The following is a 21,658-nucleotide window of genomic DNA, read 5'->3' on the forward strand; positions in this document are numbered from 1 at the left end:
CAGTAAAATGAAGGCGTTCGTCACAGTGATTCTGAACGTTTTACCATGCGGGCCAGAAAATGACTGGCAAGCATCTAAACCTTTGTGTAAGCAGATGTTCGACCAAGTACAAAAGCCAATAGCTGTCAGGTGGTGTGCCACTCAGTGGTGATGGCAGCTAATGATAAGAATAGGAATTAGTTAACATCTAACAAAGATGCCAACCAATGTGTTTGAAATAAACCAATGCGGATGCTTACTTTCCCCAGTCATCACTCCTTGGGTGTATCGCTTGGGAAGCATCCCGGTGTAACCATAGAAACTGGATTGCTGCACTTAATGAGAGAAAAAAATAAATAAATATAAAGGTTTACTATGTCTTAGAGATCTCTCTTATCTGCTCTCCAGAGTATTCCTCAAGGTCCCACCCTACAGCCCTGAGCTGAGTGCTACTGACTACCCGGCAAAGAGCATGTATCAAAGGTCAGCATGATGACAGAAGTAGTCTATGACCCTAAGCCAATGCCTGTTACTCCTAGATTTTGCAGATCATTTGGAAAGCATGAATTTCTAATTAGTAAACATTTTCAGTATTTACCTCTTTCCAGCATCCTTTTCACTGATCAGACATCCACTAGCCCTAAGGCCTTAGTGTTAATGCACACATTAAACAAGTGATAGCCACCTCACATCAGTTTCTAGTTGTGCAAGGTGTCCATCCTCTTGAAGGAAAATACACAATGTGCTGTGTTGCCCTAATATATCCATGCTTTCCGGCAAGTTCATTTGTATATGCTTGATGCAAAAAAATGAAAAATCACTTCCCCATCTAGTGATGCATTCACATTTATGTGCCATCTTTTTCCTAAATTATAAATTTGTTTCATTTTTTCTGGTAGGTAGAATAAATTGCAAACTTCCATCCCCAATCTAGTCCCCATTCCCCTAGTTTTGGTAAAATCAGTGTTGGGTTGCTGAGGGTTAAGTATGCTCTTAATAGGGTACCTATTAGGCTTTCAGCCTGCACAAACTCGGCTGATATTCAAACAAAAGCTGCCCACATACATGGTGTTTGTTATGCACACTTTAAGCAGTGCCAAACGACAGCGTGAAGGAAGCCATGTTAACGGCATGCTTACTACGTGAGTGGGTTCGTAAAACTTAAATATACGTAGAGGGATCCCAATTTTTAATTGTCTCTGTAAGACACCAAAAGTGCCTTAAATGGACCCGTGGAGATTTCTGCTGCACAATTCATAAAATACCGCTTATTCCTGACCTGAAAATATGTGCATATCTTTCAACACGTGCATGCATTTGTAATGCAGTCAAATACATTCTCTACCCATTTTACAAAATTATGCATGTATATTTTACACGCATAATAACTGAACTCTGCGTTATATGTAGAGGCAGCTACTCCACTTCTGAAAATACTTGCATGATATATATATTTACCTGCATTTGAGACCTTGTATATGCAAATGGATCTCATGCATTTCCATTGTGGATATCCTGAAAACGTGATTGACTGTGGGAAACCCTGCCCAGGCATGTCTAGGCTTCAGGATATCCATAATAAATACACGTGAGCATATTTGTATGCATTGGCTATAGGGTACTCCACGACCAGCGTGAACAACATTGACCTATAATCTTAAAAATTCCAAAAATGAGAGAGAAAGACTAACCCAGTACCGCCTCATATCTGCTGGTGACCGTTGCAACACGAACTACAGCAAAGCCATGATGCACTTAGTGCTTTTTACTTTCTGGTACTTGCAAATATTCAATGTTTTCGTTTGCTGCTTTCCAGTGTACGATTCTCTTGGAAAGCCAGTGTCTGGTAAAGGAGGGGTGACGAGCTGGGTTAAACATGTAACCGCTGGCAAAACCATAACTTAGATTCCTTCAGCTAAGGGTCTTCCATGAATAAGTCCACCTCACCCTGGTACCACAACCGTTTCCACCATGGCTTTCTTTTCTAATTAGGATTTTAGTATTTATTGTGTATCTTATATTATTAATGATGTTTTATGCTCTTATAGATTTATTATATAATTTTATTTGGTTTTAATTTTGAGTAATTATTTGTTGCATTTTATTATCTGGATTATTAATATTCATTATGTTATTATGTCACAGTTTGCAATGTAAACCGTTGTGATGGTCCTAATTATCGACGGTATATAAAATAAATGTTAAATAAATAAATAAATACATATTCATGTTGGTTTCCTCTTACCTGTGCATCCAAAGGCAACTACACCCACAGCCACCAAGTTAACGGCATAGGCTTGCCTCAAGGAGAAGAGGTCCAGCCAGACATCACAAATGCTGACAAACAGGAGAGGACCCAGGGCAAAGAGGTAACCTACAGGGAACCAGAATGCACAGCAGATGCAGATGAGTAGGATAGCAGCCAAATATTAGTGCAACTCGTTCCCAGATCACAACACAGACACAGAAAGAGCTCAAAACACCGTCTAATGAAGTCAAACCAGGTTTAGGAATATTGGGTTTACCAGCGAATTACTCTTCCAGATAAATGGTGAGTAAGGGGGGAAAGACAGACAAGAGAGAAGGAAGGAGGCAGGGCTGTCACAAGGAGGGTGCAAGCCTTGCGGACAGGAAGGGGGGAGGGGAGAGGGGTGCACCAAGCCTCGGTCTGCGAGTAAGGGAAGGAAGACGCCAAAAGCAACCCTTGCTCTGGGCACCGTTTTGTCCAGCAACTGCCCTGGAGTGAGGAGCCCCACAAAGGAAGAAAGGGACGTCATAATAAATCATTTGAAAGCGAGCAGATTTAGGCAGATCCAGATAATAATGAGTCCCTTTTCCGCCCTTTCTCCCTTCAGATCAATGCCTCCCTTTAAAGAAAGTTAAAATTCCACATCTGTCAGAAATTCTTTTGTAATGATATTATTTGCTTTTTCCCAATGCAATGTAATGCAGAGCGTTTCTGCTTGGTATCTGAAACCGGGGATGGCTGCAACCACAGGCTTCTTCACTGGGTTTCAGTAATGCACGCAGGGACGTTATCAGAGTTTGAGAAGGGACTGAGAGGGCGCGACTGGAGGCGGGTGCACCCAGTAACGGCGGAGGTGGAAGAACTGACACACAAGAGGCCTCTGAATGATGGCGGAGCCGGGCATTGCCTACCGTGAAATGCCCATGGACAGGCGGTCCCATTAGTTACAGCACTGCGCGCGCGCAGATAAGGGCGGATCCCGCCGGCGACCCCGCTGTTTCATCATGACCATGCCCTGACTTACCCACAGTGATTCGGGTGTGCAGACTTAACATTTCCACCAGCGCATTGTTCAGGATGACAGCAACTAAGGCTACCAGAATGTACGTAAGGCTCATGTCAAACACAATGGAGGTCCCTGGAGGAAAATAGAAAAGAGAGAATCAAAGAAAATCTTTCAAAAATAACACCCAAGTTTTATTCCAACCATTTCAAGACAGTGCTACAGGGACCCCAGGCAGCAGCATTTCTTGTGTGTTCTCAGGCCAATGTATAGATTAACTGTTGGTATATAAACAGTAATACAACACAGGATATGCAGTAATAATCATATACCCCTCGTTATTTGTTTTATAATGTTGCATGACAAGTTCTATGAACCACAATGATCACCAGACATAATTCTGTGCGAGACTGCTGATATTTCAGTATAGGCAGAGCTTCTATAAGCATTCAAGAAGCGATAATATTCTATCAAAATAATTACTGTAACACATATAACATAGTAATGACGGCAGAAAAGGGCCAATTGCTCCATCCAGGCTGCCCAGCAAGCTTCTTAGGGTAGAATGTGTCACACTGGGCAGATTACCCCTCTGCTCCTCTTGAGGGTGGATACTGCCACTCCGTGCAGTTTTTCCAAAGGCTTAGGATAACCCATAACAAATTCACTGCTGGCAACATTTTTACGGGGTGAGCAGCCTTCTTGAAAATTCAGACCGTGCTGCTTCACGTGCTTTGCTAACGGGCTTGGCCGTAGACGCAGTCCTGTGCTTTTTCCTTTATGTCTGCGTATCAGTAACTCAGTCAGTATAAGTCAAGGCCCGAGCTGGTTGTCGTCTGAATCCACTCCACCCCCACCCCTGCTGTCAAAGCGGAGAGCGATGTTGTAGTTGTCTCAAAAGCATCAAGGCTTATTGCTTAAGGGTAGCAATCATTATTACTTTTAGGAACCGAACTTCTGAAACCGTTGTGAAATGGAAAATAAAGAAGTCCGTGATTATTTAAAACACATTTTTTTAATAACGGAATTGTTAGCACCTCTCTGTACTCATTTAAACAGAAATGCAGTTTTATAACCGCTTGCAATATTCAGCTCTAGACTTAGCCTTTTTCAGTCAGCACAGGTGAAACTGAAAACTTTTAACAGTTTACTTTTCCACGTTCACTTCAGTCTATCACACTACAGCCGAGACAGAACCAAAGAAAGAGAATGGGAAACACGTTTACTCCATCCGACCCAAAGAGTGGAGAATACAGAACCCAGACCAGAAATCGGAGGAAACACTGAACCACTTCCAGTTTGGTACATTAAAATGCACCCTGTCTATTACAGGTCCAGAAAACCGTGCCAATACTTCAGAGACTAAAGGATACCCTGGTTTCATTCTTTACGAGGCGCCCCTGAGACATGGAGTGTAGCTCAAATCTGGTTATCTCCACAATAGTACGCAGGGAAAACAGATTGCAGTCCTGGTAGGATCTGCTTGACCGAAATAGTTTTAAGATTAAACAAAAGCAGAGGGCCACAGTGAACAACTGCAAACCACATCAGGAAAGAAAACCCAGCACACCACGAAATCACAGTATGGGCATCCTGCACTTATCAGGCCCCCTGCAACCTCTCTCTTTACAGAGTGAACCCACACATTGAAAAATAACCATAAAAACAATTGCTGAATCCAAAAGGGCTGCAGCTTTATTGCACCAAATTACAAATAAATACCCAAGCGTAACAACGATCAACACCTAAACTACTGCTCCACTGAGCATCCGCCACATCCCCCAGCAAGATGGCCACCTCCAGGCATCCAGCAGCGCTGAAACTGCTACCATGTGAGGCGTCCACCACATTCCAGCAAGGCACCAGCAGAGACCCTTAACAGGAATCTGAAGACTCTGGGGAGTGGAGGGTTGGGAGGAGCTCATAGGTTAAAACAGATTGGAAGGAAGCAGGAAATGTGATAGGCTGGAGGCAGTTGGGAAGAAGAAGGAGTCAAACTAACTACAGACCCAAGCCTCAGAGAAGCAAGCTGGCTAAGGAGAGCCAGAAAACCTGCCGTCTAAAAGTAAACCAGTAACTGAAACTGTTTGCCTGCTTGCTGCCACCCACTGAAGGTACACAGAGGAAACAAATGCACAATAAACTTGTGTTAAGGTGAAATCTGCTGTGTCAGGAGTTATGGTAAACGAAGCAATCTTAGTACTAGAAAGCATGAGGGAAAACCTGGGACGGATGCCCTCAGGATCTATTTACTAACGTGCATTACTGGTAACACACTCAGGGTTGCCAACTAGCTCCAGATTTTCAGGACAGGTTGATCCAGTCCTGGTTTTGCTCCATTGCATTGTTCTGATTTCCCTATTGCATTCCCTAAGAAAAGCAAGACTATAAGTATCTGCTTGCAGGAGAGTAATACCAGGACTGGATCAACCTGTCCTGATAATCTGGTGCCAGTTGCAACCCTAAACACAGGCATTAAATGTGCATCAATAACTGCGCTGCTGCTTAATGTGTGTTAAAGAGTTCATTGCAGTACATTAATGCATTACATTTTTTAATAAGCTGCTACAATTTAAAAATCATGCAGCGCAGTTCATTTAAATATAATGTTGCTTGCTTTAACATATGCATCCATGTTAATGTGACCATTAACGTGAAACCTTTAACTATACCTCTAGAGGTGTAGTTTAGTTTTCTTGGTGCTAAAAGTGCATGTAACTGTGCATTTTTAAGGCACCTAACTGCAGCACTTTAACAAACTATTCACTAAAAGGAGTAAAAGCCTTTAGTGAATAGCATGGAAAATGCAATTTAATGCATGTTTTTAGTGCATTTTAATAGCTAGCCCCCTTTAATCACATAACTCACCACTTTCCTCATGTTTTGATCTATAAGCATTACCTGAATGTAATGCACTTTGAAGTGCCGAAAAGCAGAATTTAAAAATCTAAAATAATAATTGGCTCTTCTTCAGGGATGGCGTCAGATCGAAACGCTAGCGTGGTGAGTTATGTGATGAAGAATTGTGTTATTTCCGCAGAGTTCTTTGCTCATTCCCAGAATGGTAACAGACCCTAAACGGAGAATGAGAAATCTCAGACAACGAGGAGAACTAGGCAGAAGGATAGCCAGAGAATGAAGAACAGCGGAGAGCAGAGCCTGGAAAACAGATCTTCAGAGGGAAGAGGCGGGTGGCACCGATTTATTGAGGTACTGTCTAATATCCTCTCCCCCCTCCCCCGCTCCCCATATATATTCCCCATTGCCTGTGGGCTGGCCCGGAAGGCTCAGGCCTCAATAAGGTGCCAGCCGCCTCCTGCCGGTCATTCTTGAGAACAGAGGATACCAAACCCAGAATGGAGAAAAGCAAACTGTTCCTTATTTCCAAGGCCTACCTGCATACTTGTGATGTAAATAGTCTACATCCGTGATAAAGCTGTTATAGGGCAGGAGAAACCCGACGCCTGCGAGCAGCATGGCAAAGTAAATCCCGTGGTACCGATCCTGTGGCTCAGGATCTTCGGTGACTGCAGGCCAAAGACAAGAAACAAAGCGAGTTGAGTTAGCCAGAAGCGCCGCGCGGTGCGATATCATCTTCTAAGGTTCTGTGTGCCTGGGCGCTTCCTTGATGTTTTCCTTCCCTTTCAGCACCGTCCTCAGGCTCCAGAGCAATTCTGTGCCCTGCGGGCAGACCCACCCCGGCCCCCCTCACCTGGCTCCATGAAGGTAAGGATGCCCTTCGCCTGCTTCCCCTTCGCCTGCAGGTCCTCTTCTTCCAGCTGGTAGCTGTCAAAGCTGAAGCTCATCACCACGTTGCCCTCGGGAGTCACTGCGGGGCTGACGTCCTTAAAGTGCTCGCCCCTCACCGAACCCATGGCGGCCGACCTAAATCAAAGCACAGGAAAGGTCATCGCGGCAACAACAATCTGTGCTCAGCTTCGGGGCTTATTGTTTTCCTACGTGGAGCAGCCTGGTGGTTAGAGCATCAGATTATGAAGCAGGGAAACCGGGGTTCAAATGCCACTATTGCCCCTTGTGACCTTGGGCAAAGTCACTTCACCCTCCAGTGCCTCGGGTACAAGCTTAGGGCCCCATTTACTACGCATTCTCCCCGTAGACACAGAGTAAGAGAAAAGCCTTCGTAAATCAGGTCCTCAGATTGCGAGCCCGCCGAGGACAGAGAAATCTGAACGCAACCTGCTTTCAAGTGCCTGAAGACAGAATATGTATTTACAAACTTCTCTTATTCTGTCATAACTTAACTGAATGGCATTATTAGTGTCTGCTGGATTATGTTTATGTTTTATTTATGAATTATTTTTAAGACGCTTAGAATTTTGGATAATGCAGCATAAAAGTTTTATAAATAAATAAATTGTGAAACTGATAAATACATTCTTGATTCCTTTCCCAGGTCACCCATCCTAAAGAATGAAGGACAAAGGGCTCTCGCTCTCCAGCGTTCAAACTTTTATTATTATTACAACTGCCCTGGGAGGAGGGTAAGACCACAGTGGGGTTTCCATTTCACAATCTGGTCTGTCAGCATTTGGTCCTGAGGTACCACTAGCTGTGCTTCTGCACTACCATAGCCAGAGATAGCATTTAACAAAAGCTGCGATAAGAGGTCAGAGGTTATCTCAGCTGCTGTCCCTCTTGCTAAGGCTCCAGGAAACTGATAATCTCTTCTGTTGGTGTTAGCCCTTCCTCAGACTGATAAACCTTCAGATAGGAATTTGGTATTTGCTCTTTGGAAACAGGCCAGTAAAGATGAATTTTTCCCCTTTCCCTGGGGGGTCACCTTCCCAGCCTTGGGGAGCACTATGGCTGCTCCTCTAGGGTGGGGTGCACATAGCCTGTGGACAGGTTTTCATATAATGCCATACTTCCAAAAATAATTCCGATGTCCACACTGCTCTTGTGCTCCAAAAAATAAAACATTTACCTTTAAACACAGAAAAATAAAAAAATTGGCAGTAGAGAAAACTTCAAAATTGAATCACAGTCCATTTACAAAATTCATTTCTTTTCCGTACTTGTCAATTCATCAAAATTTACAGTCCATTTCTACTCCTTCCCAAAAGCTGCACCCTGACTCTTCTACATTACTCCCAGGACCTCGGCAGTTCCTTTTCTCACAATTTCTCCACAAAGGCAGCCTCTCTCACCTTCTCCCACCCCAAAATCTCTTCACAAGGTCTCTTTTTTTGAACCCTAGCGAGGTCCTTCGTGTAACTCTTATTTTGCTTCCCAGAAGTCACAAAAATCAGTGCTTACACTTGAGAAGAAGCTCCAAATCCAGTCATCACACATCAGGAGCATTCCCTTCCCTTGGGCATAAGCCGGTCCCCCGAGCTCTGTGATGAAATAACCAACTCGGCACCTCTTCCCACGTCTGGCTGTCCCTCCTAGCACAATTCCCAAACTCCTCGTCTTCTCTTTCTCCACTCTGGGACACCACTCTTCCTGCCTGCACCTGATATTTGCTTCTTCCAGAATGACATCATCAAGAGCAATGCATCATGGGCAGTTTGAGACTTTTGGCATCTAAGATGTCCCCATTTTAGAACTTCTTCAATGTAAAAAGTCTTTGCCACACAGTGTACTTAAAAATTGTCAGAACACCTGGATTAAGACAGGAAAAGTTTTTTATTTTCATGGTTTGTTTTATTTTGTGTGTGTGTGTGTGTGGTATGTGAGACTTTTCTTTCATGCGCCCTGAGATGTCGACAGGCTTTCAAGAAATCTGTATTTCTTCTCCTTGCCAGTCAGATGCCAGCCACGGTCCCCAAGAGCTGGGAGCAGAGGGCGTGTTTTCCCCGCAGAGTGTTTAGGACAGTCTGCAAGGTGACAGAAATCCTCTTGCTGTTCAGAGTCTAATTAGTCGCACATATTCCTTTCTGATCAGAAGCTGCGATGTAACTGTCTTCTGCTGTCAGGCAGCCCCAAGCATTCTTTGTGTGTGTGGGTTACTACCTCCCGTTCTTTGTCCATTGTAAATGGAAACCCTCTGAGCTCTTCTTTTTTTGCCGCTCCCTGTCGCAGGTACATCCAAGCCTGTCCGGTTTCCTTCCCGCTGTCCTACCCTGGACCCACCCTTGGATCTCTGGCTTTAGCTTCATTTTGCGCTTATCCCGTACTTTCTTGCATTCTGTTACTATTTTGGCCTCTACAGCCTTTTCTGCGAGGAAATATTTCATTATTGCTACTCCCGAGTCTGCCCCCTCTAAGCTTCGTATCACAGCCTCTTGTTCCCTCACTTCCTTTCCTCTGAAAAAAAAAAAAAAAATGCTTCTTTAAGTGCATGATCTATACCTCGGAGGCAATGGACGGTCTCCTTTCTCTCGCTGCTGATGGTGAACCTCCATTCCACAAGTGGTCAGCACGGCCCCCACAATCCTCCCCCACGAGGCAGGGGCCGTAGAATACTCAGAGAAAAAAAAAAGTAGCAGTCGGGGTCAACAAACTCGTTGTAGGTGAGGCCTTTTTCCTGGATTAACGCAATACGCCTGTGTCCAGAGTTATCGTCTCTTCAGCAGGTCGGTGAAGAGTTTAAACGGAAGAGAGTCATCCGGGCGGGGGGCTTCAGACAGTAAAGGGCCTATATCTGATAATGGGTGAGAAAGCCAATGTCCTTATTAATGTTCTTTTATGTCTGCTTCAAAGTACTCGAGGGTCCTAATTTCCTTTCTCGTGTACTTCTAAAGTTCCCTTTACGTTTTACGAATTATAGGATCATTAAGAGAGTGATCTTTCTTTCAGAAGTGCTTACCTACTGAGCGGTCATTTTGCTTTTCCTCAGTAATTTTTTTATGTTACGTCTATGAAAACTGAGCCGTCATTTTTGCCTTGTTTCCTTTACATTTTGGTGTAGTGGGTCATGCAATCAATATTCATAGAACCTTTTATCCTGAATGTCTTTCCCATGCGGGTACCTGAAAAGTCCTGGGTTACGCGCTGGCACAACTTGCATCGCGGTATTTTGCATGCTTTGGTGCCATTGTCTTCCATGTAGGCGTCTAACTTTTCGTTTCAGGCTAGGTGGGTGCCAGAAGGCTAGAACTAAGGGAGCAGAGAACTCTCATCCTCCAGTTGCAGATCTTCTATGATTTTCCTTAGGATTTCTAGTGTCAGACTGTATGTTATTACAAGTGGTATCTGCTCCATGGACATCCAGGTTTACCCAGGCAGCTAGATGCTTTGGGCTCACCATCAGCCTGTAAAAAACAAAGGCCAGCTCTCTCTTTCATCGAGGACACTGAACTGAACACAACTGACAAATTCAATTACCTCAGAAGCATGCTTTCCAACTCTGCCTGTGTAGCTAATGAGATTAAAAAAATACCCTGCCAAGGAAAGTTTTTTGTTTGGCAATTTCCATCATCATCTATGAGATAAGCAAGGGGTGAAACCTCCCACCAAGATCAAAGTACATCAGGCACCAATACCATTCACCCAGTCGTATGGATGTGAATCCTGGACACTGTAACACAGACATCTCAAGCAATTCTATCAGTGCTTCCCAAGACCCATCTACAATGTAAATTGGCAGCACCAAATTTCCAACAGAGAAGTCCTTGAAAGGTGTCAAATGTCTAGCATGGAGGGAATGATGGTGAGGGCTCTGCTTCGGTGGGCAGGCCATGACAAAGGATGGAGGGCACCAAAATTCCTAAATTTATTCTCTATGGCCAACTGAAAAAACAGACACAGATCACTTCAGATTCACGGACACCCTCAAGTACAACCGGAACATCTGTAAGGTAGATCTCAGCAGTTGAGAGGACTTAGTAACATAGTAAAGATGGCAGAAGAGGACAAGCTTATGAAGGTAGCAGCTGTCACTCTGTACAGGTAACTCCCATGTTTCTCTTAAGGGTAGTAAATGCCGCTCTGTGCAGTTATCCCCAAGCCTTATGATAATCCATACAAATTGCAGCTAGCAATACGCGCAAACAGGCCTGCGGGCAAAGCACCATTTTACACCTATGGGAAATGCCTTAGATAACGACCCTGAAAATGAAGTTAGAAAAAAATAACCTGATGGGTTTGATGATGTAGTTGGGCAGTAAGGGACAGCGGCTGATTCAGAACTGGATACAGATCCATGCCATATTCTGATCTTTGCCTCCGACTTAGCTTTCACTGACTGACACAGGGGTGGTCTAGAAATGCGCCAGAATTTTAAAACATTAAGGAGACGGCAGTAAAATTTGGTTCATTTTTGCTGTTTCCAATCTGAAACAGCACCGCAAACAACGTGATTTTTTTTTTTGTTTTATCATTTTAACGCATGCTAAAAAGTTTTAACGTGCCCTAAAAAATCAAAAGAAAAGATAAAAACTGAAATTATTAGGATACAAACTAGAAATGTTTTCCATGCACACCCTTAGGCCTGGTGGAACCTGAACCTCATGTTACACTTGGAGAAAATGTGTGTGCTGAGGATGGATTTTGTTGAAACTTACCCTAAGCAATTTTGAAATGAAAAGATGCATCACAAAAAAAATAAAGATAACAATGAGGATAGATTACTGAATTTTGGCTTTTGAAAGATAAGGCGTCTAACCTTGATGGATGAAAAACAGTGCGAAAAGATTAAGAAGGAGACATGTAGCATCTAATTGGTAAGGGAGTTGTTAATTATAGGAATGTGTGCGCTGGATGATAAAAGTTTGAAAGTAATTTGTGCAAGTAAATAGCTGCTCCCCCTTGTGTAGTTTTAACTAAATTTAAAGGTGGTGTTCCCAGGGGCAGGTACTGAGTGGGATAAGAAAAACAACTTCACGTAGATTGTACTTTTGCTGATAGATTATTAATCATTCACAATCAGTCTGTGCATGTGTTGTCGCATTTTGCTCTCCGAATGTGCTGCAATGCACGGTGGGGGCCGGTCTGGCACGATGTGCAAACTGAAATTAGATCACAGTTTCAAAGGCCACACTTTTTAATTTTCTTGCAAAATCTACCCACGCAAAACGCAGGTACAAATGTCTGTGGGGGGGGGGGGGGGGGGCTTTGTACACGTGGCGCGTTTTAAAGGCAAACCACCCGCAAGCCTTAAAAAGCACCCCCGGGACTTTGCTTCGAAGTGGCAGTCTGAACACTGCCTCCATATGACCCCCCCCAATGTAGGGGAGGGGAGGGGGGATCACTATGCCCCCCCCCAATGTAGGGGAGGGGGGGCTCACTATGGCCCCCCCAATGTAGGGGAGGGGAGGGAGGGATCACTATGGCCCCCCCAATGTAGGGGAGGGGAGGGGGGATCACTATGCCCCCCCCAATGTAGGGGAGGGGGGCTCACTATGGCCCCCCCAATGTAGGGGAGGGGAGGGGGGGTCACTATGCCCCCCCAATGTAGGGGAGGGGGGGATCACTATGGCCCCCCCAATGTAGGGGAGGGGGGATCACTATGGCCCCCCAATGTAGGGGAGGGAAGGGGGGATCACTATGGCCCCCCCCAATGTAGGGGAGGGGAGGGGGGGTCACTAACTCTGTCTCCCTTTCTTCTCGTAAGCTTCCTGCTTCACAGTCCCCAGATGGTAAATGAAGCCACTAAACGTCTTCCTTCTTACTCGCAGGAGTTAAGGAGACTGAAGGATTGAGATGATCCTGGCCATGCAACCCACCTTTGATGTTCCTCTGAATTGCCGATGCAATAAAGTGCGCATAAAACACCTGCGCGCAGACCGAGTGCCCATTTTTTACCGCGCACACGTTCACCTCTCTTGAACACTCGATGCAACGGGCACCGAGCACCCAGGAGACGCGGCTGCGCGCGGGTTAGGAAAACGGACACCGGTAAATCGAGCGGCCGTTTTCCTAACCCAATCGCCATCGAGACTTTTTTTTTTCCTTCCCCCTTTTCGCTCTTTTCTGCGGTTCCTCTGACTTAATGTCGGGACAATATTAACTCGGAGGAACCACAGAAGAGCAGTACTTTCCGCTTTTCCGTGCAGGTTTTAGGGCGCCTCAAGATTCCCGGGCCGGCGTTAATCTTTGAGGGCTAAAATGTGCGCGTCGGGCGCACGGTTATTTCTTTTTTACACGGCATTTCCACGTGATGAGCGCTATTAGCTGCGCGCTTCTTTGGACGCATGGTTTGGATGCGCCGATCCCCTTATTGCATCAGGGATTATGGATGCGCGTCCGAAATGCACGACCAACCGCAGGGAACCTGTGCGCATGGTGCTGCATTGGCCCGGAAGAGCTGTTAGGCAATTACAAGAAAGCTGGGCCTGTCGAACTTTTGGTCTTCTTCCGGTTTAATTAAGTAGGTAACGGTGATGGATGCAGGGAGGTGCCACCTCCTGTAGAGAAGGAAGGGAGCGAAAATAGAGGCTTTCGGGGGGGAGGGCTCTCGCAGATTATTCCTTCCTGGCTCCTGCCAAAGGCGCCGCTGTGAAAAATCATATCCTGTACCACTCAAGAGATGATTTGGAAGCAGCAGGCGTTTTCATTCTCTTGTAGCATTGCAGAAACCAGCGTAGAACTGAACTGAATAAAGCACAGGTTTTGTGCTCATTGCAACGGGCTGGGAAGAGAGAGCCCTGCAATCTATGAATCCCATTTGGTCTTTTGCAAGAACCTAATAAATCACAGATACTGGTGACAGAGTTCAAAAACAATACAGAAGGAAAGATGTTATGGGCTCCCTGGTTATTCCAGACGACGAAGAGAAGTACAAAAGTACAAAAGAATGCAAATTCTGTTCCGAGAAAATCATCCTTAAATTTAAAGGCACTTTCTTCCGGTTGATGATGTTTTGTGAGGTTTACGACTCTGAAAAAGAAATCCTGAGTAACCATCTGAGGCAGAAACAAATATTTCTACTTGAAAATAAGACAAATGGTATGAGCTGAGGCAGGGCCGGTGCTGGCTTTTTTGCTGCCCTGTGCGAACAATTATTGTGCTGTCCCCACCAGCACCACCACCACACTTCATTCAGTCTCTATCTCAGGTCTGCCAAAAAAAAGCCCAGCTCCTTCCAGCAACCTAAACTTTAAAAACGGTCACCTCTACCCTCCGGATCTTCACCTCCTCTCCCGGAACCCATGGCTGGTGCAAGAGTATGAGGTGCCCTAAGCAAATCTCATACCCATGCACCCCGCCTCCTGCTCTCTCCACGTACGCAGTTAAAAACGATGCATTTATAATAACACAGGTTACATGAAAAAGAATATTCAGTCTTCTGAGGTAAAAAATATCATAAGAATTTGCCTGCACTTCTTTGGTGCCAACCAGAAACTCCTACAAAAACCCCCAAAACACATGGACCCATATGGCATAGGGGCTACTGTAATGTGTGTTAGGTGTGGGTTTGACCCTCAAAAAGCCACGAGTAAATTACAATTACAATATAATAAACCTCCCACACCAAAGCAGCACTAACTGCCAGCACTTAAAATAGTAACAACCCTAGACCAGGCCCTAAAACACCAATACACTTCCTATTAGGAAAATAGAAGAAACCAAGCTGCTATAGATTCCTACACACTAGCAGAATACCCCTCCACACTGCACATGCAGAACACAGGCAGACCCTCACCAAATACAGGAAAAAGAGACCATAAAGTATAAATAGAAACATGCATAGGAAAACCGCAACAAGTCAGACTCTATACAATGCAACAATGGAAAAACAAATCACTAGTCCTCAGACATTAAACATTAAAATCAAGAAATAGAATACATTAATCATAATAGTATAAACATACTAATAAAAAGAATATTTCAAAACAGCTGGTGAATGGAAGATCTAATAATTAAAAACTCAAACAATTTGTTTTACATTTCTCAAACACCAATAAAATATTTCAAAACAACAGGCACATCAAACAGCATCCAAAAATTAAAACTAATAAGGATAAAACAATTCACAAAATCCATACCTGGAAACTTTTGATTTCTAGTTACTCAGATTGTCATGGATTAGTGAGAGAGAGATGCATAAACTTTCTCCTCTCTCTCATAGATATATCTCTATACATACACAATCATACATATGCTCTCTCCCTCATACACACATACATTCACACACATGCTCACAGATGCTCCCTCCTACATATACATGTTCTCACACACATTCCCTCTTACATACAAAACCACACACACGATCCCTCTCTTTCTCACATATACATCCTCAGACACACACGCTCACAAATGCACACATGCTCAGACACACACAAAGAGAACACCGTATGCTTCAATACCTCAACCTTTCCGGATATAAACTGAAGAATTTACTGCTCAAAAAGAACTTATTACTATTTAGACCTCTTATTCATCATCCCTAGGAGCTTGCATCTGTTTCCATGTTCTCTCTTTCACACACACACACACGTGCTCCCTCCTTCACACACATGCCTCCTCTCACATGCACATGCTCAGACACACACTCCACTTCTGCTCAGACAACCCCCCACATACATACATGCTCAGACACCCACACACACTCTACTTATGCTCAGACACCCACACACACTCCACTTCTGCTCAGACAACCCCCCACATACATACATGCTCAGACACCCACACACACTCTACTTATGCTCAGACACCCACACACACTCCACTTCTGCTCAGACAACCCCCCACATACATACATGCTCAGACACCCACACACACTCTACTTATGCTCAGACACCCACACACACTCCACTTCTGCTCAGACAACCCCCCACATACATACATGCTCAGACACCCACACACACTCTACTTATGCTCAGACACCCACAGGTTTCCTCCTGCTCATACATACACCAAGGCCTCTCCCAGAAGCCCTGGCCCTCCACTTGTTTTTCCCTTCTGGCCGACTAGCACGTGGTCCTGCAGCTCATCCTGACTTTGCAGCTCTGCAACTCTTCATCGGGCGGCAGGTTGGGAACTGCCGCATGGTCCTATGGCTCCTCCTCTTCTTCGCTGCGTGGCGGGTAGGGGAACCGCCATGTGGCCCTGCAACTCCCTCCTCTTCGCCGCTGTGGCCTGTGGCTCCTCCTTTGCGGCACGGCGGTGCCAGCAGCTGACTCAACTTGATTGCGACCCTGAGGCCACCACCCCGTCCAGGCCGCTGCCCTGTGCAAGTGTTCGGCTTGCACAGTGGGTTGTGCCAGCCCTGAGCTGAGATAGACAGTTCACCCACATCCCTTTGCTTAGGACACCTTTCCTACATCGGACTCTTGGCTGATGGCTGAGCTGCAGTACAATCAGACTCAACTGCAGTGTGATTGAATTTGTGTCATATGACTCCGGTGCCATCCTCATACGTCACTGAATGTGCCTTGCTCATGGGCATTGCATGCTATATTTTGATGAACATGTGTCTTAATTTTGCTGATGCAGGTCCCTGTGACTGACATCTAGCAAGGCTCGAGGGTTACAGGATAGTGGGGTATAACCAAGTCGTTCTATACTGGAACCAAAAGGTGAATGAGAAGTCCTGGGGAGAACTCCAGGCTGGGATGAGCTGCCTGGAGGGCCCATGGTTAAAACCCAAACTTCAATGAGCATGGCGAGATCAGATTTTTAATGTAATTTAAAATGTATTTGTTTTTCAACAGCCTCACTGACCTGGGTGCATGGGGCTGTGGGATTACAAAACTTGGTAATAAGACACAGAAGGGGGCCTGAGTGTTGGTGCAAGTATTGGGTCTTGTAAGAAGCAAAGCTGCAGATGACCAGGCCCAAAGTGGACGACCAGAGTAGGATGTGGAGGGCATCACTCTAACAGGTGCTGGGCATGCTTGGAACAGACACTGTATGGAGAGCAGTGGTAGGTCAACGGTTGAGAGTTCGGGTAGAAGACACACAAGGGGGAGGAGTTGTTGTTGAGTTGCATATGGGAATTTATATGTACATCTACCCAACGGGACTCAGTCTCAACTGATCAGACTGGATGGGCCAGTTTTGCCTTTGCCTGCCCTCATTCACTATGTTAACATATGTTAGCAGTAGGGTTAGCCGCTGGCTCCGTTGTATCTCCAATCTTGGAATTCTACTTTTCTTAGAAATATTGCAATTGCAAATTCATAGATGCAATGGGGTAACAGCAAAACTGCCACAGTCTAGCCAGACATGACGCCAGTAGGTAACATGATTTTTGCTTAGAAACACAAATCAGTCTTTAAATTTTGTTCAATATTTACTCCATCGGGATATGCAAAGATCCCTCTAATAGAAATTGCTTTTATAAATGCAATCTCACCAATAATGATTATTATGCTTTAAAAAGCAATTTCACAAACTCTCCTGAAGTTGTGAAGGACCCTGGAATTATATTGGTTCTGTTATCTAAATAAGGCAGATCAGGGCATGGTGCTAATAACAAAGCTATGAATATTTATGCATTGCACCGGGAATGAAATTGGTCAGATTGCATGAGCCTTCATAGTCTCTGTTTCTATAAATTGTGTTCTAATTCTCGGGTTTTCAGAACAAAAGGGCTTCTTCTTACACAAAAGGATCAGTAATGGATGTTCTAAAATGTATCCGTGACTCTGAACAACTGTTGCAGGGATGACCACCACTAAAGAAGAATCAGGACTTTCACTTTAAAGTTTTTGTGCTATTAGCTCAGCAAGGACAGCGACCTGTTATCCCCCTGCCCGGCTTACAGTGGCGTGCATTGACATTCACCGTACAGGATGTATCTCCTTCTGCCCACTCCCCGCTCCCCAAAAACATCATCATCGGGGGCTCAGTGGCTCCAACACAATATCTCCTGCCCCCCACAAAAGCAGCATCGGCAACCTCAACATAAAAGCTCCCGCCCTCACAAAAGCAGTGGCAGTAGCAGCAAAGGCACCGCCTTAGGGGCTGAGCCGTTTGGCGATTCACCAAAATCCTGGAGGGCCCAGACCACACGCCATTGCCACCTTACCTAAGGCCTGGCTCGTTAAAGCTTTTTTCCCGTAGATGCAGGATGGCAGAAAACTCTCAGTAAATCAGACCCGCGAGTGTTTTATTACAGCAATATGAATTAGGTACAGCATAAATAAATTTTTAAAAAACCCAATAGTAACAAAGAATGGAATGTAAAATATGACATTCCATAATCTGTTTTCACACTTAAGCACAGATGGGATGGTCTCCTGCCACAGAAGTTCAAATCAGCTGCCAAGAAAGTGAAACAGATATCAGAACTGCCACACAGAAAATGGGAGAGAGTGTCCCTGATGCCACACACACACACACACACTGATTATAAACACTCTTCCTTCCTTAAGAATCTCCTCATCGTACACAGCACATGCTGGTCCTGAAAAACGCCAGCTTCTCCGCAGGTTGCAGTTTATCTTGTATTGGACCAACACAACAAATATCTCAAATAGTTTCGTATCTGAGCTGTCCAGTCCGTTATAGGACCAATCACATCTGAAGAAGCGACCTACCTGTTCTCCAAAAGCTCTGGTGCAAAAACACCTGCTTGTACTTGGTTTTCCTAGATTACTGAACCAGGATAACGATGACTCTGATATGGCTATAATGCATAAAGCAGGAGTGAAAAAAACCCAAGGGAAAGGCAGCTTAGAGGGGGAAATTCGTTTAAGCACAAAAGAAGAACAGGATCTAGGGATGATCATATCTTAAGGTGGCCAAACAGGTGCATAAGGTGACAGCTAAAGCAGAAAGATGTTTGGCTGCATAGGGAGAGGAATGATCAGCAGAAAACGGGAGGTGATGTTGCCCCTGTATAGGTCCCTGGTGAGACCTCACTTGCAATAATGTGTACCGTTCTGGAGACTGCACCTTTAAAAGGATGTAAACCGGTTAGAGTCAGTCCAGAAGGGAGGCTACTAAAATGGTCAGTGGACTTCATTCTAAAGCAAATGGGGATAGACCTTTCCAAACATGTATATCCTAAAGGAAAGGAAAGATAGGGGAGATATGACTGAGACATTTAAATATCTTCATGCACAGGCGATGAAAAAGGAGGCTCTAGATTAAACTAGAGGTCATGGGATGAGGGTACAAGGGAGCAGACTCAGGAACAATCAGGAACAATCTAAGGAGGTACTGGAGACAAGAACAACATCTACATTCAAGAAAGCATAGGACAAGCACAGGGGACCTCCAAGCAGCGGTAGGGATTTTAAAGCTGAATTATTTGGTGTGGATGGGGAGACTGGATAGGCCACACGGTCTTTTTTTGCCATCACATTTCTCTGTTTTTAATAATGGGGGTTTTTTTTATTTAATGACCAACTAAATTATCAGATTATTTTGTTAGTACTGAAACCTAATTACAGAACTGGAATCTTACAAGACTTATTAGGCAGGCTTCCAGGCAGTGATATGGTTAGTGAAGAGGGTTTACGCTGGTTGGTCTGGAGAAAGTTTCATTTTGTTTATTTATAATGTGATATTATATTGTATTTTCCTTCTGATGTATTTTTATGAGGAACCTACTGTAGTAATTGGGGGAGGAGTGTTATTGTAGCTGTGTGATGCAGCCTAACATTTCCCCAGTGAGAACAGGAAAATTGCAGGCTTGTGTTAGGAATTTGTATTATTATTACAAGGTTTATTATATGTTGCACTGGTAGATTGCACTGTTTGGATGTAAAGCACTTGGGGAAAGGGTACAGGAGTATAGATAGGAATCTTTGGAATAAAAGGGATCCCATCACCCACACAAACTGTCAGAAAGCCGGTGGCCAGTGGAAGATCGTTTGCATTTGCTAAAATTAATTTGCCTGGTTTTCCTGTCTGAGATCCCAGGGGAACTCTGACGGCACTTTCCCGGGTGAGAGGGCGAGTGACCATTGTGAAAAAATGAGAGCCCAGCTCCAGACCTCCTGGCTTGGATTTCCCCCCCCCTCCCCCCCCCGCATCCCTAGTCACACACAGAAAGAATAACTCGGCGGACCTCGTTCCCCCCGACTCTTTTATTTCATTTCGATAAATAGAGAAGCTCTTCCTGCGAAGCAAGCTTCCTTAAAGGACACCTGTTCTCTATGAATGGAGGGGGAAAAAAATCCCCCATCTCAGTGCCTGGGCATATTACAGCCAACAGCTGTCCCGGTGACAGCCAGCTGTGCAGCAGCAGCAGCGGCTGGCGCCGCGCTTTATAACGCGCCGCGCTTTATAACGCGCCGCGCACGCTGGGGCGATCCGGGGCTCCTACCCCAGGTCCTGGTCGGTCAGTGCCGTCTTTCTGCCGTGGCGTCTGCAGTATTGTCACAAGCACGGCCACTGTTTGCATGCGGCTCCCCCTGTCTTCTCCGTATTCGCCCTCTATCCGAGAGGAACCCCTCTTTAACGCTGCCGGCCGCAGGAGGTTGTTTTGTTTTTTTTCCAGGGTATCAGGTTTGTGCTCTCGCCGAACCACCAGGGGGCGCCTGGCAGACGGAGAACTTAGGGGGGAAAAAAAAGGCAGAAAAACATCTTTTTGACATCCGACGAGCCCCAAACGAAAAGAGAGACAATAAAAATAACGACAGAAAAAGGAGGCGCGATCCCTTCCCCCTAAGCAATAAAATCGGAAACTTTACGGGGTAAACGCCAGAAGGCGCAAACTTACTGCTATCTATTTTCAGCCGGGTATCGTAGCAGAGATCATCCTTCTTTGTTTTTAAATAAGCCTTTTCCTTCCTCTGGCAAAATCGGTTTCCAGGGGGGGGATGGCTACGGTCCCACACTCCAGACCAGTGCCTAACCCGCTCTCCTTAATGCGAGGTTCTCCGTGCCTTTCATTCATTCGTCCCCGCGATGCCCGCTCGGTTCGTCTTCCTCGTTTCCCCCTCTCTCTGCAGCCCCTGTGAGGAGCAGACAAAGGGCGCTTCCATCTTCCCCTCCCCCCCTTACCAACAGGTTCCCCTCCCCCCCACTCACCTCCTTCCTGGGCTGCGGCGGCGAGCAGCGTCCGAGCGGCCTCAGGGCCAGGGCTCCTTCAGCCAGGGACGCTGAGCCACGTCCGCCTCTCGCCTCTCGCAGCCATGCAGGCTGCCCTGCTGCTGCCTGCAGTGTCCCTTCTCCTGGAGGAGGTGCGGGGAGAGCTGGGTGACAGTGTGTGCGTGCGGCATGCAGGCATCCAAAGCGGTGTTACACAAGGACAGCCCACCAGCTCGGTCCCACCTCCTCTGGCTCCCAGGCGTTACAGCACTTTGAAAGGCAGAAGCAGAAGCTGAGGGCCGCTACGACCTGTAAGGCCTATCCACCCCCCTTACACTGCCTAAGAACCTGAGTGATCACTGTTCAGCTCTGCGCCCCTCCTCCCATCTTGGCAAACTACCCCAGGCTTTCTTTAAGCGGATTACTAATGCCTCCAGCATCTCCCTTCCATGCATCCTTCACGCGTTCCCTGCAGAAATATTTTCTGAAGTGACCCTCTTGGAACTTTTATCCTGTGATCTGTTAGAACATAAGAACATAAGAAAATGCCATACTGGGTCAGACCAAGGGTCCATCAAGCCCAGCATCCTGTTTCC

The 21,658-nt window shown here is 45.5% G+C and overlaps 1 protein-coding gene across 2 annotated transcripts in view; it reads right to left on the reverse strand.

Moving 5' to 3' along the window:
• Nucleotides 1-21,292, reverse strand: part of SLC29A4 (solute carrier family 29 member 4) — a 37,461-nt gene extending 16,169 nt beyond the window's left edge. For both annotated transcript variants that reach the window (XM_029577369.1, XM_029577368.1), the window contains exons 1-6: nt 21,063-21,292; nt 6,943-7,115; nt 6,626-6,757; nt 3,252-3,365; nt 2,225-2,353; nt 240-314 (exon numbers count right to left, since the gene is read on the reverse strand). In XM_029577369.1, the coding sequence (XP_029433229.1) occupies nt 240-314; nt 2,225-2,353; nt 3,252-3,365; nt 6,626-6,757; nt 6,943-7,105 (613 nt within the window). In that variant the 5' untranslated portion in view covers nt 7,106-7,115; nt 21,063-21,292. The remainder of the gene's footprint in view (nt 1-239; nt 315-2,224; nt 2,354-3,251; nt 3,366-6,625; nt 6,758-6,942; nt 7,116-21,062) is intronic.
• Nucleotides 21,293-21,658: the final 366 nt, after the last annotated feature.

This window comes from Rhinatrema bivittatum, chromosome 14 (genome assembly GCF_901001135.1).
Source record: "Rhinatrema bivittatum chromosome 14, aRhiBiv1.1, whole genome shotgun sequence".
Lineage (NCBI taxonomy): Eukaryota > Metazoa > Chordata > Amphibia > Gymnophiona > Rhinatrematidae > Rhinatrema > Rhinatrema bivittatum.